We start from the raw sequence: 21,578 nt of genomic DNA on the forward strand, positions 1-21,578 counted from the left end.
CTAGTCACAAGTGGATGTTCTGTAATCTCTGGGTTTCAGATTCCTCTGTAAGTCCTTCCTGCAGAGTAAGACTTTCTGGAACAGGCATCCATCTCCTCTAGGGACGGGACAGCAGGATAGCTTTTGTTTGATGGCTTTGGAGCAGAGACGGGTATTAAATCTCCCCCTGCCGCCAACTGGTTTGTGTGACAGGTAGTCAGGTAGCTACTTCGCACCTATAACTTGGGCCCCTCACAGTTGCTGGGTCGGGGTGGAGGCCGCAGTCAGGTGCTCCACCGGCCAGCGGTCATTAACTCTGAGAGGCACTTCCTTTCCCAAACCAGGCCCGGCGAAGCCTGCGTTTCTCCCATCTGCGACATAGAGGCCGGAGTGGGCCTGACCCCAGGGTCGCTGGGGATTTCATGGAAGCTGTCCCCACCCACAGGACCAGGAGGTACATGCCAAGTCTCCCATCACAGAAAGAAGAGAGGCCACAGCCAAGTGTAGTCACGGTTTATTTCTGATGTGGCTGAATCTAGGGACAGGGCGGGCTGGGCTGAGTGGGGGGCGTGTCGGCGACGGGGCTAAAACTCCACCTTGCAGGCCGGGAAGGCGTCATCCTGCATGGACACCATGCTGTTGCTGCCCAACACCGTGATGCCCAGCGCCTGGTGCCTGGCGTGTGTCTCTGCGTACCACGTATGCATGGCCACTGAGTCGAAGGTGGGGATCAGGGTCACCTGCAGGTGGGGGGGGGGGTGTGGGGGAGGGTGGACCACCAGTGAGGGGGTGCCCCCTGCCCTTCTGGTCTGGGGCTCAAGTCGCCTTCCTTTCCTGGCATTTGAGACCCCTCCAGGCTTTTCCCTGATCTTGTGTGCTCCACCTTGAGGTATGCAATGGGTGGTCGGCCCGCCTGTGAGGTCCCTGCTCCTCCCAACCAGCACCCAAAGAGCCTTCTCAGCACACAGGAGATGGAGCTCCTCCTCTGCAAGGCCTTCCTTGGCCTGAGACCCCTCTCTACTCACTTGGATCTCCCCGAGCTCCTTGAACACACCAACCTCTTTCCTACCTCTGGGCCTTTGCCTGGGCTGTGCACCCTACAGGGACGTTCCTTTGAAGCCAGCCCAGCAGCTGTGGAGAGGGCAGGGGCCGCGGTGTGAGGCGGTCCTCCCTCTGCCCACACGTGCCTCGCCCTGCAGGGCTTGGTTTCAGTCTCTCAGCTTCATGCAGCCATGGGGGAGGGTTCTCAGCCGCACAGATACCACCCAGCCCACCTATTCCATCCCGACTAATTCTCACAGCGGAACAATGGCTAAGTGACAAGGTGTCTGGGGAAGGGATAGAACCATGAGGCTTCATGAGGCCCTGCATCCTCCCCCAGGCTTCCAGCACAGCCGATGACAACGGTGACACGACAGAATCAGAGTCCGAAGAGACCCCTAAGGGATGAGCCATGTGAGACTCCCATGTTCGCCCCCATTCCCGTGTGGCCTGGGGGACATAGCTTAGTCTCTGAGGGTCAAGGGTGGTTTTACCCACCTGTGCTAACTACGCTTACCACCAGACACCCTGGGGTGACACGCACCTGCAGGTCACGGTCCCAATGCTGCTTGCTGGCCAGTAGCGCGTCCAGGACAGCCCGCATGCCCTCCTCCTTGCGCTGGTCCTGGCCACTGATGACGTAGCAGAGTGCACGCACGCGCTGGAAGAACTCCTCATCCACCAGGTGGGCGCTGCTCCCGCTGGGCAGGTAGGCCAGGTCCAGGTAGACTGGGGACTTGGGTGGGGTGGCCGACGCCCCGGGCCGGCTGCTGGCTGACCCTGAGGGCGGGCGGATGGGGAGGCAGGGATGAGCTCCTGGGGCTGCGGAGGGGCGGAGGCTCCAAGTTCGACCTGCACCACTCAGAGCAGCTCCCTCCTCAGCAGGAGGCCTGAACTCAGAGGTTTCTGGGGAGCCCTGGTGCAGTCATGACTCCAGTGAATCTTATTTTAAGAAATGGGGTCTCGCCATGCTGCCCAGGCTCGCCGCAAACTCCTGGGCTCAAGTGATCCTCCTGCCTCAGCCTTCCAAGTAGCTGGGACTACAGGTGCATGTCACCACGCCTTGACTCCAATGACTCTTCACTCACTCTACAAACACCACCAGCCACCCCTTTGTGCCAAGAGCCTGACTCATCCCCAGCCGGTCCCTGGACATAGACATCCCCAGGGCTGGGGGGCGAGTGGGTGGCAATCAGGGAATGCTTCCTGTAAGAGGGTTTAAGAGTTTGAGCCCTGAAAGCAGCCAGTGCCTGGACCACTCTGCTGCTTCTGCAGCATTTGTCTGGTTCACTTGCTCAAGGGGTATTTAACAGAACCTCCTGGGCACCAGGCCCTGAAACAGGGCTGTGACCAAGACAGACAGAATCCCTGCCCCAAGGGTGATGGGGAGCCAGGGTGGGTGGACAGAGCCTTGAGAGGCGGGCCCAAGATCAGTGCAGAGTGCTGGATGGCGATGAGACAGAAGCTCTGCAGGCCTTGTCCAAACCCTGACCTTAGGGCCAAAGGGGACAAGGCCACCAGCCCTGGGCAAGTGAATGATCAATGGAATTAAAGGATATGGCTGGGTCTCAGGCACAAGAAGCCTGCCAGACCCTGCATCTTACAATCACAGCTGCTGCCCAGCTCAGGGGGTAAGAGTACTACCCCGTCTGTACACCAACAAATGCATACCCTCAACCGAAATGGACGCATTCCTAGAAACACAAAAATTACCAAGACACAGTCACAAAAAAATAGAAAATCAGCATATACCTGTAGCTAGCAAGGAGAATGAATCAGTAACTTACAACCTCCCAACAAAGAAAAGCCCTGGGGAAGCCACCAAACATTTAGAGAACTAACATCAGCCTTTCTCAAACTTTTCCAAGGAACTGAAGAGTAAGGAACACTTCCTAACTCATTTTATAAGACCAGAATTATCTTAATACCAAAGCCAGGCACAGATATTTAATTCTACAAGAAAATGCCAGTTCAACAGACTTTATGAACAATAATGTAAAAAATCAGGCCTGGTGCAGTGGCTCACACCTGTAATCCCAGCATTTTGGGAGGCTGAGGCAGGCAGATCACTTGAGGTCAGGAGTTCAAGACCAGCCTAGCCAACATGGCGAAACCCTGTCTCTTACTAAAAATACAAAAACTAGCTGGGCGTGGTGGCAGGCGCCTGTAATCCCAGCTACTCGGGAGGCAGAGGCAGGAGAATTGCTTGAACCCGCGAGGTGGAGGTTGCAGTGAGCTCAGATTGTGCTACTGCACTCCAGCCTGGGTGACAGAGTGAGACTCCATCTCAAAAAATAATAATAAATGAATTCAGCAAAGAAGCAAGATACAAAGCCCACAGGCAAAACACAGTTGAATTTCTATACGTGAACAATGAACAATGTGAAAAGGAAATTAAACAATCATGAAATAGAAGAATCAAGATAGAGGACTCAACACTTCTGGATTTCAAAACTTACTACAAAGCTACAGTAATCAAAACAGTGTGGCACTGGCATAAGGACAGACATATAGACCAATGGAATAGAATAGAGGTCCAGAAATAAATCATCACATGTATGGTCAAATGATCTTCAACAAGCGTTCCAAACATTCAATGGGGAAAGGACAGTCTTTTCAACAAATGGTGCTGGGAAAGCTAGGCCTCCACATGCAAGAGAATGACATTGGATCTTTTCACCACATACAAAAATTACCTCCAAATGGACCTAAATGTGAAACAGAAAACTTAAAACTCCTGGAAGAAAACATGGGATAGAAGCTTCTCAGTGTTGGATTTGACCAGGCACGGTGGCTCACATCTATAATCTTAGTACTTTGGGAGGCCGAGGCGGACAGATCACTTGAGGTCAGGAGTTTGAAACCAGCCTGGCCAACATGGTAAAACCCCGTGTCTATTAAAAACACACAAAAAATTAGCCAGGTGTGGTGGTGGGTGCCTGTAATCGCAGCTACTCAGGAAGGCTGAGGCAGGAGAATCGCTTGAACCCGGGAGGCGGAGGTTGCAGTGAGCCAAGATAGTGCTCCCACACTCCAGCCTGGGCAACAGAGCGAGACTCATCTGAAAAAAAAAAAAAAGAAAGAAAAAAAGAAAAAAAAATGGATGTGGCAATCATTTATTGGGTCTGATCAAAAGTGCAGACAACAAAAGAAAAAAATGATAAAATGGACTTCATGAGAATTTAAAACTTTTGTGCATCAAAGGGCACTATCAAAAGAATAAAAAGGCAGCTCACAGAATGGGAGGAAATATTTGCAGGCCATATATCTGCTAAAGGACTAACGTCCAGAATGATTTAAAAAACTCCTAAAACTCAGCAACGGAAAACAACTCAATTTAAACATGGGCAAAGGGGGCTAGGTGTGGTGGCTCATGCCTGTAATCCCAACATTTTGGGAGGCCAAGGCGAGAGGATTGCTTGAGGCTGGGAGTTCAAGATCAGCCTGGGCAACACCATGAGACTCTGTCTCTATAAAACATTAACAAATTAGCCAGGCACGATGGCATGCACCTGTGTAGTCCCAGCTACTTGGGAGGCTGAGCTGGGAGGATCACCTGAGCCCAGGAAGTTGAGGCTATAATGAGCTGTGTTTGCACTACACTCCAGCATGGGTAACAGACCAAGACCCTGTCTCTAAAAAGTAAAATAAAATTTAAAAATGAGCAAAGGAATTGAATAGACATTTCTCCAAAGAAGACAGACAAATGGCCAATAGGCATATGAAAAGATGCTCAACATCACTAATCATTAGGGACATGGAAATCAAAACCACAGTGAGACCCCACCTCACACCCATTAGACTGGCTAGTGTCAAGCAGCTGCTGTGGAAAAGAGTCTGGCAGTTCATCCAAAATTAAACATTGAGGCGGGTGTGGTGGCTTATGCCTATAATCCCAGCACTTTGGGAGGCCGAGGCCAAAGGATCATTTGAGCTCAGGAGTTCAAGACCAGCCAGGGCAACAGAGTGAGACCCCAGTGCTGCTGAAAAATTTAAAAATTAGCTGGGCGTAGGCTGGGCACAGTGGCTTACGCCTGTAATCCCAGTACTTTGGGAGGCAGAGGCAGGCAGATCACAAGGTCAGGAGTTCGAGACCAGCCTGACCAGCATGGTGAAACCCCGTCTCTACTAAAAATACAAAAATTAGATGGGCATGGTGGCACGTGCCTGTAATCTCAGCTACTTAGGAGGCTGAGGTAGGAAAATTGCTTGACCCCGGGAGGTGGAGGTTGCAGTGAGCTCAGATCGCACCACTGCACTCCAGCCTGGTAACAGAGCGAGCCACCGTCTCAAAAAAAAAAAAAAAAAAAAAAAAAAATTAGCTGGGCGGTATGGTGTGTGTCTGTGGTCCCAGCTGTTTGAGAGGTTGAGGTGGGGGGGTTGCTTGAACCCGGGAGGTCGAGGCTGCAGTAAGCCATGTTTGCACCACTGCACTCCAGCCTGGATGACAGAGTGAGACTCCGTCTCAGAAAAAAAAAAAAAAACAAAGAAAAAACAGCACAGCAGGCCAGAGACCCTCCCCCTGGCAAGGCCTGCTTAAAATGTGAGCCTTTGGCTTGTCTCCGGGAATCTGGATTTTAGGAGGAGGGTCCCCACCATTCCCTGTCTGAGAGGGGCTCCCTGTGCCTGGACTGGACCACTCACCTGATTTCTCCTTTTTGGGGAGTCTAGAGTGTGTGTGCCAGGTAGAGGATGCCTATGTAATGGCCCAATAGGAACTTGGACATGCTGTCTCTAATGAGCTTCCATGAAGGACACATTGTTACAACTTGCTACTAGAGAAATGAAGCCTGTGGTGTGCAGCCCCACTGGGAGAGGATTCTGGAAGCTTCTGCCTGGTCTCCTTTGAACTTCACCCTATATGCCTTTTCTCTTTGCTGATTTTGCTCTGCGATGAGTGCAACCATAGGCCGGGTCCTCCTAACCAATCAGTTACATAAAATATGCTATTTAAATTTTCAACTGTTTCATTTTACTTATTGTGGCTTCTAGAAACCCACAGTTGGCATACGTGCTCACCTGTCCAGGCACCTCAGAATGGCAAGTGCTTCAACACTGCGGTCAGTTTCCATTTCACAGGAGAAACTGAGCCCCAGAGAGGGTGGGCACGGCTGAGATCACACAGTAATTACGAACAAGAGGAATTGGCTGGGTGTGGTGGCTCACGCCTGTAATCCCAGCACTTTGGGAGGCCAAGACAGGCAGATCACCTGAGGTCTGGAGTTCGAGACCAGCCTGGCCAACATGGTGAAACCTTGACTCTACTAAAAATGCAAAAATTAGCCAGGCGTGGTGGCAGGCACCTGTAATCCCACCTACTCGGGAGGCTGAGGCAGGAGAATTGTTTGAACCCAGGAGGCAGAGGTTGCAGTCAGCCAAGATCATGCCATTGCACTCTAGGCTGGGCAACAAGAATGAAACTCTGTCTCAAAAAAAAAAAAAAAAAAAAAAAAAAAGAACAGGAGGACTGGCAGGGCACCGTGGCTCACACCAGTCATCCCAGCACTTTGGGAGGCTGAGGTGGGCACATAGCTTGAGGCTAGGAGTTTGAAATCAGCCTGGGCAACATAGTAAGACCCTATCTCTACCAAAAATTTTAAAATTAGGCAGGTGTGGTGGCCATGCCAGTAGTCCTACCTACTGGAGTGGCTGAGATGGGAGGGTGGCTTGAGCCCCATTGTTCGAGGCTGCAATGAGCTGTGATCGCACCACTGCACTCCAGCTGGGAGACAGAGTGAGACCATCTCTTTTAAAAAAACTGAAAAAGTAAAAACAGGAGGACGAGCTATGCTCTCTCCAGCCTAAGCAGCTGCTAACCCAGCCCAGCGCCCTAGCTGCAGTACTCACCCGACAGGCCTCGAGTGGCAGTCTTGGGGGTTGAGGACTTTCTGGACAGGGGTGCCCGGCCTCCCTTCTCACTGGGCTCACTCCGGGCACTGAGTGGTCGGCTGGCACGGTCCCCGCCAGCAAGCCCTTTGGTTTTGGCAGCAGCCACTGGAGTGGCTTTGGGGGCAGCAGCGCGTGAGTTGGGGCGGGCCAGGGGCTTCCGGGTGCGGCTGACATTCTCCGTCTGCCGTGCTGTCTTGGGGGGCAGCATCTCGGGGTCCACCATGCAGATGCTGGATGGGTCAGGCAGTGGCGGGGGGACCTTGAGGGGGTCAGGCAAAGGGTCGTGGCAAGGGACTCTGAAGCCCTCTGTGTCGTCGTCTGAGTCTGCCGCACCGGGGGCCAAGGGCACGGGATCCGAGTCAGACAGGGTGGGCAGAGACTCGCTGACCGATGTGGGTGGCGTCTCCTCGGCCCCCAGCCCACCTGCCCGCTCCTGTGACCGGGCACTGCTGTCATTCGAGCTGCCGGGGGACGCAGGTGCTGGTGCCATGGGCACCGCCTTGCGATGCTCAAATTCACAGGGTGACACCAGGCACAGGTCCACATCGTGTGGGGAGGCCGAGCGCCGCGCCCGGGGGCCACGCAGCGGGAGGCTCAGCCCAGCCTCACTGGTGGGGGCGGATGGCGGCAGCACCTGCTCAAAGGACACGGACAGGGACTCGTCCACCTCAGTCGAGTGCGGGGAGCCCACCTCTGCAGGCAGTGAGGGCGTGGTCACCGTGGGCGTGGTCACTGTGGGTGAGGCGTCTGGCCCAGCCTCCCCGCCCCGCAGTGGGCTCAGCGACAGCCGCTCGCTGCCCTCTGCAGGGCTCCGACGGGACTCAGGGGAGGGTGTGCGTGGCCTTGGGATTGAGCTGGCAGCCAAGGGCAGATCCAGCGCCTTCTCCTCCCCGGCTGGGATCGGACCCAGCTCCAGGCTGGGCGTGGCCACCAGCTGAGAGGCCGGGGAGCCGCAGGCCGCACTGGGGGGGCTGGCTTCTCCACATCGGAGGCTGGGCGGGCTGCGGGGTCCATTTGCCACCGGCGGGAAGCCAGAGTGGGATGTGCTGGGCGCTGTGCTGGGTGCTTTGCGGGGCTTGGGTGCCGCCTGGGCACTCGTCTTCTTGAGGTTGGGCACAGAAGAGGCCGCCCGGCGCACCTCCCGCGGCTGGGTCCGGGAGACACTCGGTTTGGGGTCTTTCTTCAACTCCCGGGGGGTCCTGGCTTCTTTCTCGGTCTTGCGCAGGGCCTCAGCCCGTGCTGGCTCCTTGCGGGCCACCCCAGGGCGCTCCTGGCCAGGTCTAGGGTGGGTGGCCAGCAGGCCCTCTCTCTTAGAGCTATCCCGGGAGCCCACGCTCTCTCTGCTCTCGGCTCGTCGCGGCCCCTCCAGGTCCTGGGGCGTCACCACGGGCTCTCGCAGGAACCTCAAGTGCTGCAGGCGGACCAGGCCGTCCAGGAGGCAGGCGGGCGGGGTGCAGCCGGGGAACAGCACGCGCACCACCTTCTCGCCGGGGCCCGCAGGGTGCCACACCAGCAGGGCGCACACAGAGGCCAGCGTGCGCTCGGCGCCGGCAGAGGGCGGGTGCAGCACATACATGTCCAGCCGGCCCACGCCCATCTTCTCGAAGAGCACGGTGGGCTTGGCTGGCACGGGGCCGCGGCTGAGTGGCAGGGGCGTGATGCCCAGCTGTGCCAGGAGGCTCAGCGCCAGCTCCGCCTCGTCCTCGCCGCGTGCCAGCCGCGACGCGGCCTCGCAGGCATTGAAGAACACGACCCCCAGGTTGGGGGAGATGAGCCTGCGCAGCCTGTCGTCCCAAGAGCCCCCACCAGCAGCCACCTCGGAGCGCTCCGCCAGTTTGCGCCGCAGCAGGCTGTTGAGGCCGGGGAGGCTGTCGGCGCCAGGGTGGGTCACCAGCACGGCATCCACGCGGTCCAGGTGCCGCACCAGCTTCCAGAAACTGGACTTGGGGTTTGAGCCACCGTTGACCAGTACAGTGAAGCCATTGACGGCGAAGAAGGCAGCATCCCCGAGGCCTCCGGGAAAGATGTAGCAGCAGGGCCGGCCCAGCCTGAGGAAGCCCCCGGAGGTCGGGGGCTCCAGCAGCTCGAAGGGGGACGGCGGCTCCAGAGACTCAGCCACGTACTCCAGGAATTCGCACAGGCCCTCGGAGTTGGGCAGCTGCGCCGGGGGGTTCAGCCGCAACTGGAGCCGGAGCGCCCCCTGAAGGCCGGGCACAGCGGGTGCCAGCTGGGCCCAGTCACCGAATGTGGGGCAGGTGATGGTGAGTACGGGCGGCTGCACAGGTGGGGGCGTGGTGGCCAGGATGTCCCGGATCTGTATGGAGGGGGAGAGGTAAGGGCCCACCTAGAGCCAGGCAACACCTAGCCCAGTGGGAAAACTGGGCGAGGACACCCTCATCCTTGCCCCCAGGCCTGCTCCTCAGGACCCTCCCACCAAAACCCAACCCTCTCCAGCGCCAGGAAGCTCTTTGATCTGGCCTCGCCTCCTGTCTCTCCCTCCCCTTCAAATGCTTCCCTGCCCCAGGGCCTTTACACTCACCGTTCTCTCCTCCCAGGGCACAGCTCCCTCCAAGGAGACTCTCCACGTCCCACCTCTATCTACTGAACCTTTTGTCACCACTTTTAAGTGCCCTACCACAATGTGAAAATGAGGTTTGCCATTTTGCCCATGTGTCCTACCCAGACTGCGGGCACCAGGAAGGACTCATTTGGCTCCATCTCACATCAGGACTTTGGGACATCTGCTGACCTACAAACCCAGCTCACACCACACCCTTTCGTGGGCAATAGGACTGACCCCGGACAGCCAGGAGGCACGTGTCACCACTGCCATCCTACAGAGGAGGGGGAGACCAGGACATGGAAAACAGCAGGTCACTGATGCCACACAGCCTGATGCACACAAGCCAGGATTCAGAGCTGGGGAAGCAGGGGATGGCAAAGGGGTGGCTTACCTCTCTGTCCTTCAGGACCTGGAGGAAGTGGTGAGGTGAGAAGCCCCCTGTCTGTAGCAGCAGCTCCCCTGTCTCCTCCAGGCAGGGCCCAGCGAACACAAGTAGCTTGTGAGAGGCAGGGTCCAACAGAAGGTTCCGGAGCTGAGGGAGGGGGTGAACACTAAAGGCCCCATTCTGTGCAGTGACGTATCCAGCAGTCCTCTTTGGGGTAGCCTCGAGTGGATACATAAACCACCCCTCTCCTGTCCTCACCCTACGACCAGCCCAGTGCTCAACTAGCTATGAGGGCAGTCTCCAGATCTCCTGCTGGGCCCTGAAGCAACCCTAGCAAACTCCTATTCATCCTATAAAGCCCAACTCTGATGTCCCTTCCTCCTGAAGGCACTCCCTGCCCTTTCTGGGCTCTCTCTTGTACACCTCTCCCTCCAGCCCAGCCCTGATGCCACAGGGCTGGGGGTGTCTGTGTCTCGCTCTGTCGCCTAAAAACTGAGAGGCCCTCAAGGGAATGAAAGGGAAAAGTTGATCCAAGGAATCAACCTGTAAGAAGGTCTGTAGTGGGATGCCCCAGGGCTCTGTCTGGTTCATCTTCTGGACATATAGTTGGTAGAGTACAGATGGCCACAAGCCGGTTAATATTAGTCAATCAATTCAGACAACTCCTGGGGCCTAGCCGGAGGAAACCCACAGGACGCAAACCTCAGGCTGCTCTGGCCTTCCCACCTCCAGACCCACGCTGTCCTGGGCCCTGAGCTGGGAGTGCTTACCCTCCCCTCCCTCCCAAACTCCAGGCTTTTCTGCTCCCACCCCAGAGGAGGGAAGAAGCGGAGGCTGGAGCCACAGGGAAGGCTTCGTGGGCGAAGAAGTGTGGTGCCGGGTGTCTTGAGAGGATCTGGGGCAGCATGAAGACACGGACACGAGACAGGAAGACAGAGAAGGCACGGGTCCCAGCAGCCCGCCCCCTCCAGGACGTCAGCCATTCCCTACCTCATCACACAGGGACTTGTCTGATGGGTTCAGGAGGACCAGGGTCTCCAGGTTGTCTCCACGGTGGTGCAGGCTCCGCTGGCCTGTGGGGGAATCAGGCCGTCCTGGAGTCAAATCCTGCCCCCGCCGTGTGACTCTCAGGGAACACGAACCCCTCTGGGAACCCACCCAGGGATCATATGGAGATTAACAGGCGCACGGCAGAGCAGCAGGGCAGGACCAGGCAAGAAAGAGAAACTCAAACCACCCCGGCTGGCCTAAGAGAGGCAGTAACCAGAGGGCCCCATCGTGCGCAGGGCCTGGTTTGCAGCTGTCACCCCTGTGAGTGATGCCACCATTTTTTCTTTTTTTCAGATGGAGTTTCGCTGTTGCCAGGCTGGAGTGCAGTGGCGCAATCTCTGCTCACTGCAAGCTCCGCTCCTCCTCCTGGGTTCACGCCATTCTCCTGCCTCAGCCTCCCGAGTAGCTGGGACTACAGGCGCCCGCCACCACACCCGGCTAATTTTTTGTATTTTTAGTAGAGACGGGGTTTCACCCTATTAGCCAGGATAGTCTCCATCTCCTGACCTCGTGATCCGCCCGCCTCAGCCTCCCAAAGTGCTGGGATTACAGGCGTGAGCCACTGTGCCCAGCCTTTTTCTTTCTTTTTTTTTTTTTTTTGAAACGGAGTTTTGCTCTTGTTGCCCAGGCTGGAGTGCAACAGTGCAACCTGGGCTCACTGCAACCTCCACCTCCCGGGTTCAAGCAATTCTCCTGCCTCAGCCTCCCAAGTAGCTGGGATTACAGGCACACGCCACCACGCCCCATTAATTTTTTGAATTTTTAGTAGAGATGGGGTTTTAACATGTGGGTCAGGCTGGTCTCAAACTCCTGACCTCAGGTGATCCGCCTGCCTCGGCCTCCCAAAGTGCTGGGATTACAGACGTGACCCACTGCACCCGTCTGGCCACATTTATTTTTCAGACAGAGAGCCAGAGCTCGAGGAGGGCCAACGAGGGTGAACGTGGACCAGGGTACATCCGGAGCAAAGGCCCTGAGGCAGGACTCAGCTAGGGATGGGGCAGCGTAAGGGCCAGGGCTGAAGTGGGGCTGTTTCTAGGATCTTGACCCTGCTCTGTCCCCCAGGGCCCATATGTGTTTTAAACATCAGTACTGTGAGAGAGGGGTGGCAAGGAGCCAGAGCCAGGGGAGGGCCAGTGAGGGCCAACCCGGACCAGGGTACAGCACCAGCCAAGGCCCCTGAGGCAGGACTGAACTGTGAACAAGGCTGAGTCTGGAGAGGCAGAGACCCTCCAGTGTTGCCAGCCCTTATCACATTTAACTTTTCTTTCTGTCCTTCTTTTCCCTTTCTCTCTCTCTAGCTCCTATCACATTTAGCTTTCTCTTTCCTTTCTCTCTCTCTCTCTCTCGCTCCTATCACATTTAGCTTTCTCTTTCTTTCCTTTCTCTCTCTCTCCCTCCCTCTCTCTTCCCCTCCCTCCCTCCCTCTCTCTGTCTCTCTTTTTTGAGATGGAATCTTCCTCTATTGCCCAGGCTGAAGTATAGTGGCACGATCTCGGCTCACTGCAACCTCCGCCTCCCAAGTTCAAGCAATTCTCCGACCTCAGTCTCCCAAGCAGCTGGGGTTATAGGCGCTTGCCACCACACCCAGCTAATTTTTGTATTTTTAGTAGAGACGGGGTTTCACCATACTGGTCAGGCTGGTCTCGAACTCCTGACCTCAGGTGATCCACCCACCTCAGCCTTCCAAAGTGCTAGGATTATAGGCATGAGCCACCATGCCAGGCCTAACTTTATTTTTTTGAGACAGGGTCTCGCTCTGTTGCCCAGGCTGAAGTGCAGTGGCACAATCTTAGCTCACTGCAGCCTCTGCCTCCTGGGTAAAAGCGATCCTCCCTCCTCGGGCTCCTGAGTAGCTGGAGCTACTGGAGCTGCACCACTAGGTCCAGCTCATTTTTGTATTTTCAGTAGAGACAGGGTTTCACCATGTTGCCCCAGCTGGTTTTGAACTCCTGACCTCAAACAATCCTCCCACCTGGACCTCCCAAAGTGTTGGGATTACAGGCTAGAGCCACCCTACCCAGGCTTAGCACGCATTTTGCCACACAGGGATATTGCCCCATTCAGGTGGGGAAATCAAGGCATAAAGAACGGAAGTGGCCACGAAGTTCACACACAGCAGACAGGATTTCCAGCTCCACTTTCTGCCCCATGAAGTGTCAGGAAGCCACAAGGACCCACTGGGACAATGAGACTACAGACACTTCCTTCCTCTCCAGCAGCAGCCGGGAGGTGACTCAAGAGACCATCAGGAGCAGGGGGCGGCTGCAGGCAACACTCAAGCCTGCCCGCCTGCTGCCCTGCTCACTCTGGGTCTCCCCAGAAGGGAGCCTCGTGAGCTGGGCCCTTCTTGATCTCACTCCTTTTCAGTTCCCTACCGACTGTAAACCCAGGCCTGTGGCTGTGAACCAAATTCAGTCCCTGCCTGCAAGGGGCCCACACTCCATCTTCCAGGGCCTGCTCAGTGCCCCCTCCACCTTCCAGATTTTTTTTTTTTTTTTTTTTTGAGACAGAGTCCCTCCCACTCTGTCACTCAGGCAGGAGTGCAGTGGCGCAGTCTCAGCCCACTGTAACCTCTGCCTCCCAGGTTCATGTGATCCTCCCACCTCAGCCTCCCGAGTAGCTGGGATTACAGGCGCCTGCCACCACGCTGTTATTTTTGTATTTTTAGTAGAGACAGGGTTCCTCCATGTTGGCCAGGCTAGTCTCGAACTCCTGACCTCAAGTGATCCGCCCGCTGTAGCCTCCCAAAGTGCTGGGATCAGAGGCGTGAGCCACCGCGCCCAGTCCATTCTAGATGTTCTGTTCACTGCTGGGTCTTGGCTGGGGCCCTTCCCTTCCACTGGACACACCAGTCATAGCAGTTTCTCATCAAAAAAACCCCTCCTCAGAGATCTCCCTGCCTCTTCCCCCTTCAATGCCAGTTTCCTCATCTGTCAATCAGGGACAAAAACACGAATTCCTGCACTGTGGGTTGCTGAGGACTGAGGGGGTTATCACTGGGTCAGGGCTTGCATTTGAAAGGTCTCAACTGTATTATTACTGTTGTTATTTATAGCTGCACCCCACCTCCCCATGCCTGGCACACGGCTGGCACTTGCCCAATGAACAAGAGGTAGGGAGCAGCCAGGGGGACTCCAGCCTCACCTTTCACAATGCTGGAGAAGGTGGCAGAGTGTCGGGACACAAAGACCTTGAGCTGTTCATCGAGGTTGCAGACGCCAGGATCGACATCCCAAGACCGGATGCCTGGTGGGAAGGAGGGATCAAGGCGGGAGTTCAGCCGGGCCCCCCAGCTCCCAGAATATTTCAATAATTAGCACCCCGTGGGTGGGGAGCGCCCCAGCCTCCTCCCTTCACTCACAGCTTGAAGACTCAGAAGTACCCAACACCTTCAGATCTCACTGCAGCTGAGCCAGGGGACCCAGAGCATACCTCATCATTTTACAGACAAGACTCATCAGCAACAAAGCCTCCACCTCCTCCATCTCCACCTCCTCGCTGCTCCTATGCCCTGCCAGACCCGTTTCCACTAACCGCCCTTGCAACAGCTGTTCCCCCTGCCTGGAAGTCCATCCCCCTGCCGCCCCCACCTGTTCCTACTGGCCACGGGCCCTTCCCCCTCAGCACCTTCGTGTGCTAAGACTGACTGTCCTCTCAGTCCCTTAGAGCCTTCTGATCCTTCCTGACACCATGTGAGCTGGAAGCTTGTTCCATCTCCTCACTCGCTTTGGGTCCATCCCCAAACCAGACCTGTGTTGGCAGGGCTGAACCTGTCTATCATCCCGGCCATAGCCCTATGCCCACTGCCCAAGGGCCTGGCGCATAGCAGGTGCTCACTAAACACTCCTCAAGCACATGAACCGAGGTGCATGTTCCTGTCCCATTTTACACGCAATGAAACGCGCAGGTCCAGATGCTCCGAGAGATAGGGGATGAACACCCATCTCCACCCACGGGCGCATCACGCCCGCCAGTCCCACTGTGCCAAGTGGCTGCAGGTGAACCTGGCAGGTGCACCTATGACTCACCTCCCTAGGTGCCAAATCCCCAGGGAAGGCCGCACCCGCCCACACCCCAATTAGCAGCTCCTTGTGCGGCAACAGAAAGCGGGCCCCGGGGCTCCAGGCCCAGCCTCCCCCATATCTGCTTCTCCCTCCGGGAAATCTCTAAGCTGCTAAGACCTGCAGATCCAAAGCGACCCCAGGCCCTCCCCCCTGGGCGGGCCAGTCGGGCGGGAAGCGGAGCCGTGGTGCAACTGCAAGGGTCCCCAAGCCCAGGCCCGTGTCCCCTCCCCTATCTTCACCCGGAGTTGGGGCGGGGCAGCCTGCCCAGCCCAGACCCCGATGCCACTTCCTCCGCGGGCACCCACAGGCACCCCGCCTTTGGCGCGTCGTGCGCCTAACGGTGAATGGGACCCAGCCCCAGGCCCGCGACCCCCGCCCCGGAGCCCGGGCCCCGCCGCCGCCGCCCCACCCCGCCGGCCCCGGGCCCAGACGCGCGAACGCGTCCGCCTCCCGGGCTCCCGCGCGCCCCCGGGCCAGCCCGACCTCGTTCGAGCTCCTCCAGGACGTAGGTGAGGAGCCCCGGGCTCCCGAACTCGCTGCCCACCACGAGGAGCAGCGAGCTCGGGGCCGCGGCAGCCCCAGGTCCAGCCACCGCCGCCATCTTCGGGCCGCCCCGACGTTCTCGGCGCCCGCCCCGCAGGCCCCGCCTCTTAAAGGGGCCGCACCGGAAGGGCTGAAGACCCCGCCCGGAACCACCCCATCCCCGCCCCTTTTTGTCGACCACCTGCAGGCCCTTTGAGGTCGTGGAGAGCAGGGGATGCGGGCACTAAAGGGGTTGGCGGACTCCTGGGTGTCCGCTTGGGAGCCGCCTCTCCCAAGTGACCATTCATTCATTCATTTTTTTTTTCATTGAACAAGCTTTGATTGTGTGCCTGCTGCATGTAGGTCAGAACTCCTGCCCTCCAGGAACTCACATCACATGACAGTAGGCCGCATCAGAACCCGGTGCCTATGGATGCTCCCAGCTCTCTAGGTCAGGGCTTGAACAGAGAAAAGAAACCTATCTTTTAGGTAGGGCTTTAAGGGATGTGTAGGAGTTTGCCTTGTGTGGGTGGCGGGGCAAGAGCAGGTGAGGCAGAACTTTACAGCACGTGCAAAGTTTTAGAGGTAAGAAAGTACATATGTGTTTGGGACACAACCGGAGCACTCTGGGCCTGCCTGGAACAGAGCAACACTTATTCTGCACCTCCTGTGCGCCAGGCATTTTATTGCATTAGCTCATTACATACAAGCACAAAGCAATGAGGTAGGCACAGTTACTTTGGTCACTTCCAGAGGAAAGGAGAGGAAACTGAGATTTGGAGGGATGAAGTCACCAGGCCTGTAAGTGGTAGAGCAGCTTTGAACCCAAGTGGGTCTTACTCTAGATCCAGCCTGTGTTGCGCACATGGGTACCTCTCTCTCCCCAGATAATCCTCTTTAGCTATTTTATTTTATTTTATTTTATTTTATTGAGATGGAGTCTCATTCTGCCGCCCAGGCTGGAGTGCAATCGCACAATCTCAGCTCACTGCAACCTTTGCCTCCCAGGTTCAAGCGATTCCCTTGCCTCAGCCTCCCAAGTAGCGGGATTATAGGTGTCCGCCACCATGCCCTGCTAATTTTTGTATTTTGGTAGAGATGGGGTTTCTTTTTTTTTAGAGACGGAGTCTCGCTCTGTCGCCCAGGCTGAAGTATAGTGGCGTGATCTCGGCTCACTGCAAGCTCCACGTCCCAGGTTCACGCCATTCTCCTGCCTCAGCCTCCCGAGTAGCTGGGACTACAGGCGCCCGCCACTGCGCCTGGCTAATTTTTTGTATTTTTAGTAGAGACGCGGTTTCACTGTGATCTCGATCTCCTGACCTCGTGATCTGCCCGCCTTGGCCTCCCAAAGTGCTGGGATTACAGGCCTGAGCCACCATGCCCGGCTGAGATGGGGTTTCACCATGTTGGCCAGGCTGGTCTTGAACTCCTGACCTCAAGTGATCCTCCTGCCTTGGCCTCCCAAAGTGCTGGGATTACAGGCATGAGCCGCTGCGCCTGGCCCCTTTAGCCCTTTGACCCATAGGGGCTACTACTTGACAAATCATCTTGCTTGGAACTTTTGGACAGTGGCCCATGCCCAGGAAAGATTGAACCTCCTTCCTCAGGAGTGAGCTCCCTGTCTCCAGGAGTATGCAAAGAAAAGCAGGACAGAAATGGGAAAGATCTGGGAAGGCGAATCAGCCTCCCACTGCCGTTTATTATCTAGGTTGTTCAGCCCAACTTCCTCCCTGGCCAGTGTGTAACAGCCACTGGCCACGTGCCGTCTACCATTCTTGCACTCCACTTCCTCTCTCTCTTTTTGGTTCTGGCATCCTTCCTCTATCCTTGTCCCTCCCCCTTGGCTCCCTTCCCTGTGTCTCGCCTGCCTGTGATTTCTTCTGTTATTGCTGTGAGCAGTAATAGTAGTGGGAGTGTTTGTGTCAGGCACTATCTCCCCTATAAGGCTGGAAACTTTTGGAAGCCTGAGGCCTCTCTGGGGCCCTGGCCTTGTGCAACACAAGGCTTGGGCATCTGAGAAGGGATATGATAAAGTCTTTTGGAATGGGCTGAAAGGCCTATTTGTCCACTATTCATTCATTCCTTCCTTTCTTCCTTGTGTATTTATGGATGGGTTCAGGATTTGAACCCAGGATCTTCTGAATGGAAGTCTATCCACTTCCTTCTGCCCACACTGTGAGTTATGATTGTTGGTACTAATTCTTTTTTTTTTTTTTTTGAGACGGATTCTTGCTCTGTCGCCCATGCCAGAATAATTCTCAGAGAGAGAGAGAGAGTCTTGTTCTGTCAAGCAGGCTATGTTGGAGCACAGTGGTGTACCTCGGCTCACTGCAAGCTCCGCCTCCCAAGTTCAAGGGATTCTCCTGCCTCAGCCTCCTGAGTAGCTGGGATTACCTTATCCACCACCATGCCTGGCTAATTTTTGTATTTTTAGTGGAGACATGGGGTTTCACCATGTTGGCCAGGATGGTCTCGAACTCCTGACCTCAAGTAATCTGCCCCACTTGGACTCCCAAAGTGCTGGGATTATAGGCATGGGCCACTGCACCAGCCTGTTGGTATTAATTCTATTATTAGTTGGTCTTACAGGGCCTGAAGAAATGTCTCCACTAGGGGGATCTGATTTGGGGGTGAAGGTCTCCCCCATTAGGTTTTTGGGAGATAACATCCTGAGTACCTGGAGCCATGAGGTCTTCCTGTCCCAAAGCATCTCCCAAACTTGAGGACTCTGGTGTGGGACATGTGGGGCTCATTTCCCTAGAAAATGAGAAGCCTCTGAGACCACTGCTCAAATCCCAGGCATGGAATTCAGGGCTCTGGTTTCTGGCCCAGCTCCATGACTGTTTCAAGGTCACCATCCCCAGAGGGGTCAGATGATGGCATTTATGGGGAAAATGGAACCCTGGGCCCTCAGGACTGCTGGATATTCTCATCTTCTCCCAGCAATTATTTTCTCATTTTAACAGTTTTGTTGAGGTTTAATATAGACATGGTCAGGTTGCGTGTAGTGGCTCACACCTGTAATCCCAATATTTTGGGAGGCTGAGGCAGGTGGATCACTTGAGGTCAGGAGTTTGAGACTAGCCCGGCCAACATGGTGAAACTCCGTCTCTACTAAAAATACAAAAATTAGCCAGGTGTGGTTGTGGGCGCCTGTAATCCCAGCTATTCAGGAGGCTGAGGTGGGAGAATCACTTGAGTCTGGGCTGTGGAGATTACAGTGAGCTGAGATCACGCCACTGCACTCCAACCCAGCCTGCTTGACAGAATGAGTCTCTCTCTCTCTCTCTCTCTCTGCAGCGGTGTGATCTTGACTCACTACAACCTCTGCCTCCCAGGTTCAAGTGATTCTCCTGCCCCAACCTCCCAAGTAGCTGGGATTACAAGCACCTGACACCATGCCCAGGAAGTTTTGTATTTTTAGAACAGACAGGATTTCACCATGTTGGCCAGGCTGGTCTTGAACTCCTGATGTCAGGCCAGCCTTGGCCTCCCAAAGTGCTGGGATTACAGGCATGAGCCACCGTGCCCAGCCTTTTTTTTTTTTTGAGACGGAGTCTCACTCTGTCGCCCAGGTTGGAGTGCAGTGGCGCGATCTCGGCTCACTGCAAGCTCCGCCTCCTGGGTTCACGCCATTCTCCTGCCTCACCCTCCCGAGTAGCTGGGACTACAGGCGCCTGCCACCACGCCCAGCTAATTTTTTTGTATTTTTGGTAGAGACGGGGTTTCACTGCATTAGCCAGGATGGTCTCGATCTCCTGACCTCGTGATCCGCCCATCTCAGCTTCCCGAAGTGCTGGGATTACAGATGTGAGCCACCGCACCTGGCCTGGCCTTTTTTTTTTTTTTTTTTTTTTTTTTTTTTTTTTTTTAAGACAGGGTCTCATTCTATCACCCAGGCTGAGGTGCACTGGCTTGATCTCAGCTCACTGCAACCTTGACCTTCAGGGCTCAAGTGATCCTCCCACCTCAGCCTCCCAAGTAGCTGGGACTACAGGTGTGTGCCGCCATGCCTGGCTAATGTTTTGTATATTTTGTAGAGACGGCATCTCCTTGTTGCCCAGGCTGCTCTCAAACTCCTAGGCTTAAGAGATCCACCTTGACCTCCCAAAGTGCTGGGATTACAGGGTCAGGTTACCCAGGCTGGAGTGCAGTGGCACAATCTCAGCTCACTGCAACCTCTGCCTCCAGGGCTCAAGCAGTCCTCCCACCTCAGCCTCCTGACTAGCTGGGACTACAGGTGCAGGCCACCTCTGCTGGCTAATTTTTGTATTTTTTGTAGAGATGGGATTTTGCCATATTGCCCAGGCTGGTCTCAAACTCCTGAGCTCAGGTGATCCACCTGCCTCAGACTCCCAAAGTGCTGGGATTACAGGCATGAGCCACTGCACCCGGCCTCCATTTTAACCATTTTGCAGTGTACAAATCAGTGACATTTAGTGCATTTACAACGTCCTGCCACCCTCGTTAATATCTAGTTCCAGAATACTTTCGTCCTCTTAAAAAGAAACTCTGTCCTAGGGCGGGCATGGTGGCTCATGCCTGTAATCCCAGCACTTTGGGAGGCAGAGGCAGGCAGATCCACTGAGCCCAGGAATTCGAGACCAGGCTGGACAGCATAAGGAAAACCTATCTCTCTATTCGGAATTTTTTTTTTTTTTTTGAGACGGAGTCTTGCTTTGTCACCCAGGCTGCAGTACAGTGGCACCATCTCAGCTCACTGTAACCTCTGCCTCCCAGGTTCAAGCAATTCTCCTGCCTCAGCCTCCTGAGTAGCTGGGATTACAGACATGCACCACCATGCCTGGCTATTTTTTTTATTTTTAGTAGAGACAGGGTTTCGCCATGTTGGCCAGGCTGGTCTTGAACTCCTGACCTCAGGTGATCCACCCACCTCAGCCTCCCAAAGTGCTGGGATTACAGGTATGAGCCACTGCGCCTAGCCTATAATTTTTTAAATAAAAATTGAAAAAAAAAAGAAAGAAAAGAAACGCTATCCTCAACAGCAGTAACTCCTTATTATGCACTGCCCCCGTGTCCCCTCCGCCTCCAGTCCCTCACAACCACAAATCAGCTTTCTGTCCTAAGGATTTGCCCACTCTAGGCATTTCAGGCAGTAAGTGGCCTTTTGCAGCTGGCTTCCTTCACACAGCATAATGTTTTCCAGCTTCACCCACATTGTAGCCTATGTCCGTACGTTATTCCTTTTTTATGGCTGAATCATATTCCTGTATATGGATGGGCCACATTTCTATTTTTTTTTTTTTTTTTTTTTTTTTGCGATGGAGTCTCGCTCTGTCGCCCAAGCTGGAGCGCAGTGGCGTGATCTCGGCTCACTGCAAGCTCTGCCTCCCGGGTTCACGCCATTCTCCTGCCTCAGCCTCCCAAGTAGCTGGGACTACAGGCACCCGCCACCATGCCCAGCTAATTTTTTGTATTTTTAGTAGAGATGGGGCTTCACCGTGTTAGCCAGGATGGTCTCGATCTCCTGACTTTGTAATCTGCCCACCTCGGCCTCTGAAAGTGCTGGGATTACAGGCGTGAGCCACCGCGCCTGGCCGGGCCACATTGCTTTATCCATTCATCTGTTAATAAACATTTGGGTTGTTTCCACCTTTTGGCTGTCATGATTATTGGCTCTTGTGATTCCACCTTTTGGCTATTTTTTGCTATGAACATTTGTGTACAAGTTTTCGTTTGAATACACATTTTCTTTTTTTTTTTTTTTGAGACAGAGTCTTGCTCTGTCACCTAGGCTGGAGTGCAATGGCATGATCTCAGCTCACTATAACCTCTGCCTCCCAGGTTCAAGCAATTCTCCTGCCTCAGCTTCCCGAGTAGCTGCAACTACAGGCGCATGCCACCACACCCGGCTAATATTTCTGTATTTTTAGTAGAGATGAGGTTTTGCCATGTTGGTCAGGTCTCGAACTCCCAACCTCAGGTGATCCTCCCACCTCAGCCTCCCAAAGTGCTGGGATTACAGGCATGAGCCACCACGCCCAGCCCTTTAACTTTTATTTTTTTTTGTTGTTGTTTTTTGAGAGATAAGGACCTCCTATGTTTCCCAGGCTACTCTTGA

At 55.0% G+C, this 21,578-nt stretch overlaps 1 protein-coding gene across 2 annotated transcripts; it reads right to left on the reverse strand.

Moving 5' to 3' along the window:
- Nucleotides 1–475: 475 nt before the first annotated feature.
- Nucleotides 476–15,720, reverse strand: MAP1S (microtubule associated protein 1S). Of its 2 annotated transcripts, none has more exons than XM_030820457.1 (7): nt 15,458–15,720; nt 14,055–14,156; nt 10,848–10,930; nt 9,864–10,004; nt 6,868–9,223; nt 1,565–1,800; nt 476–719 (listed from the first exon to the last, which is right to left on the reverse strand). In XM_030820457.1, the coding sequence occupies exons 1-7, from the start codon at nt 15,573–15,575 to the stop codon at nt 564–566; spliced, it is 3,192 nt and encodes a 1,063-aa protein (XP_030676317.1). In that variant the 5' UTR covers nt 15,576–15,720; the 3' UTR covers nt 476–563. The 2 variants fall into 2 exon arrangements, with proteins under 2 accessions (XP_030676317.1, XP_030676318.1); XM_030820458.1 differs by lacking the exon at nt 15,458–15,720 and adding an exon at nt 14,538–15,129.
- Nucleotides 15,721–21,578: the final 5,858 nt, after the last annotated feature.

Source organism: Nomascus leucogenys, chromosome 10, assembly GCF_006542625.1.
Source record: "Nomascus leucogenys isolate Asia chromosome 10, Asia_NLE_v1, whole genome shotgun sequence".
NCBI classification, from domain to species: Eukaryota; Metazoa; Chordata; class Mammalia; order Primates; family Hylobatidae; genus Nomascus; species Nomascus leucogenys.

Excerpts from the sequence above, each read along its gene's own strand:
- MAP1S (XM_030820457.1), bottom strand. The coding sequence starts at position 15,575 with ATGGCGGCGGTGGCTGGACCTGGGGCTGCCGCGGCCCCGAGCTCGCTG. Across the intron at positions 10,931-14,054 it reads CTTCTCCAGCATTGTGAAAG|GCCAGCGGAGCCTGCACCAC; the intron begins GTGAGGCTGGAG and ends ATTCCCCCACAG. Across the intron at positions 1,801-6,867 it reads TGCCACTCGAGGCCTGTCGG|GGTCAGCCAGCAGCCGGCCC; the intron begins GTGAGTACTGCA and ends GCCCGCCCTCAG.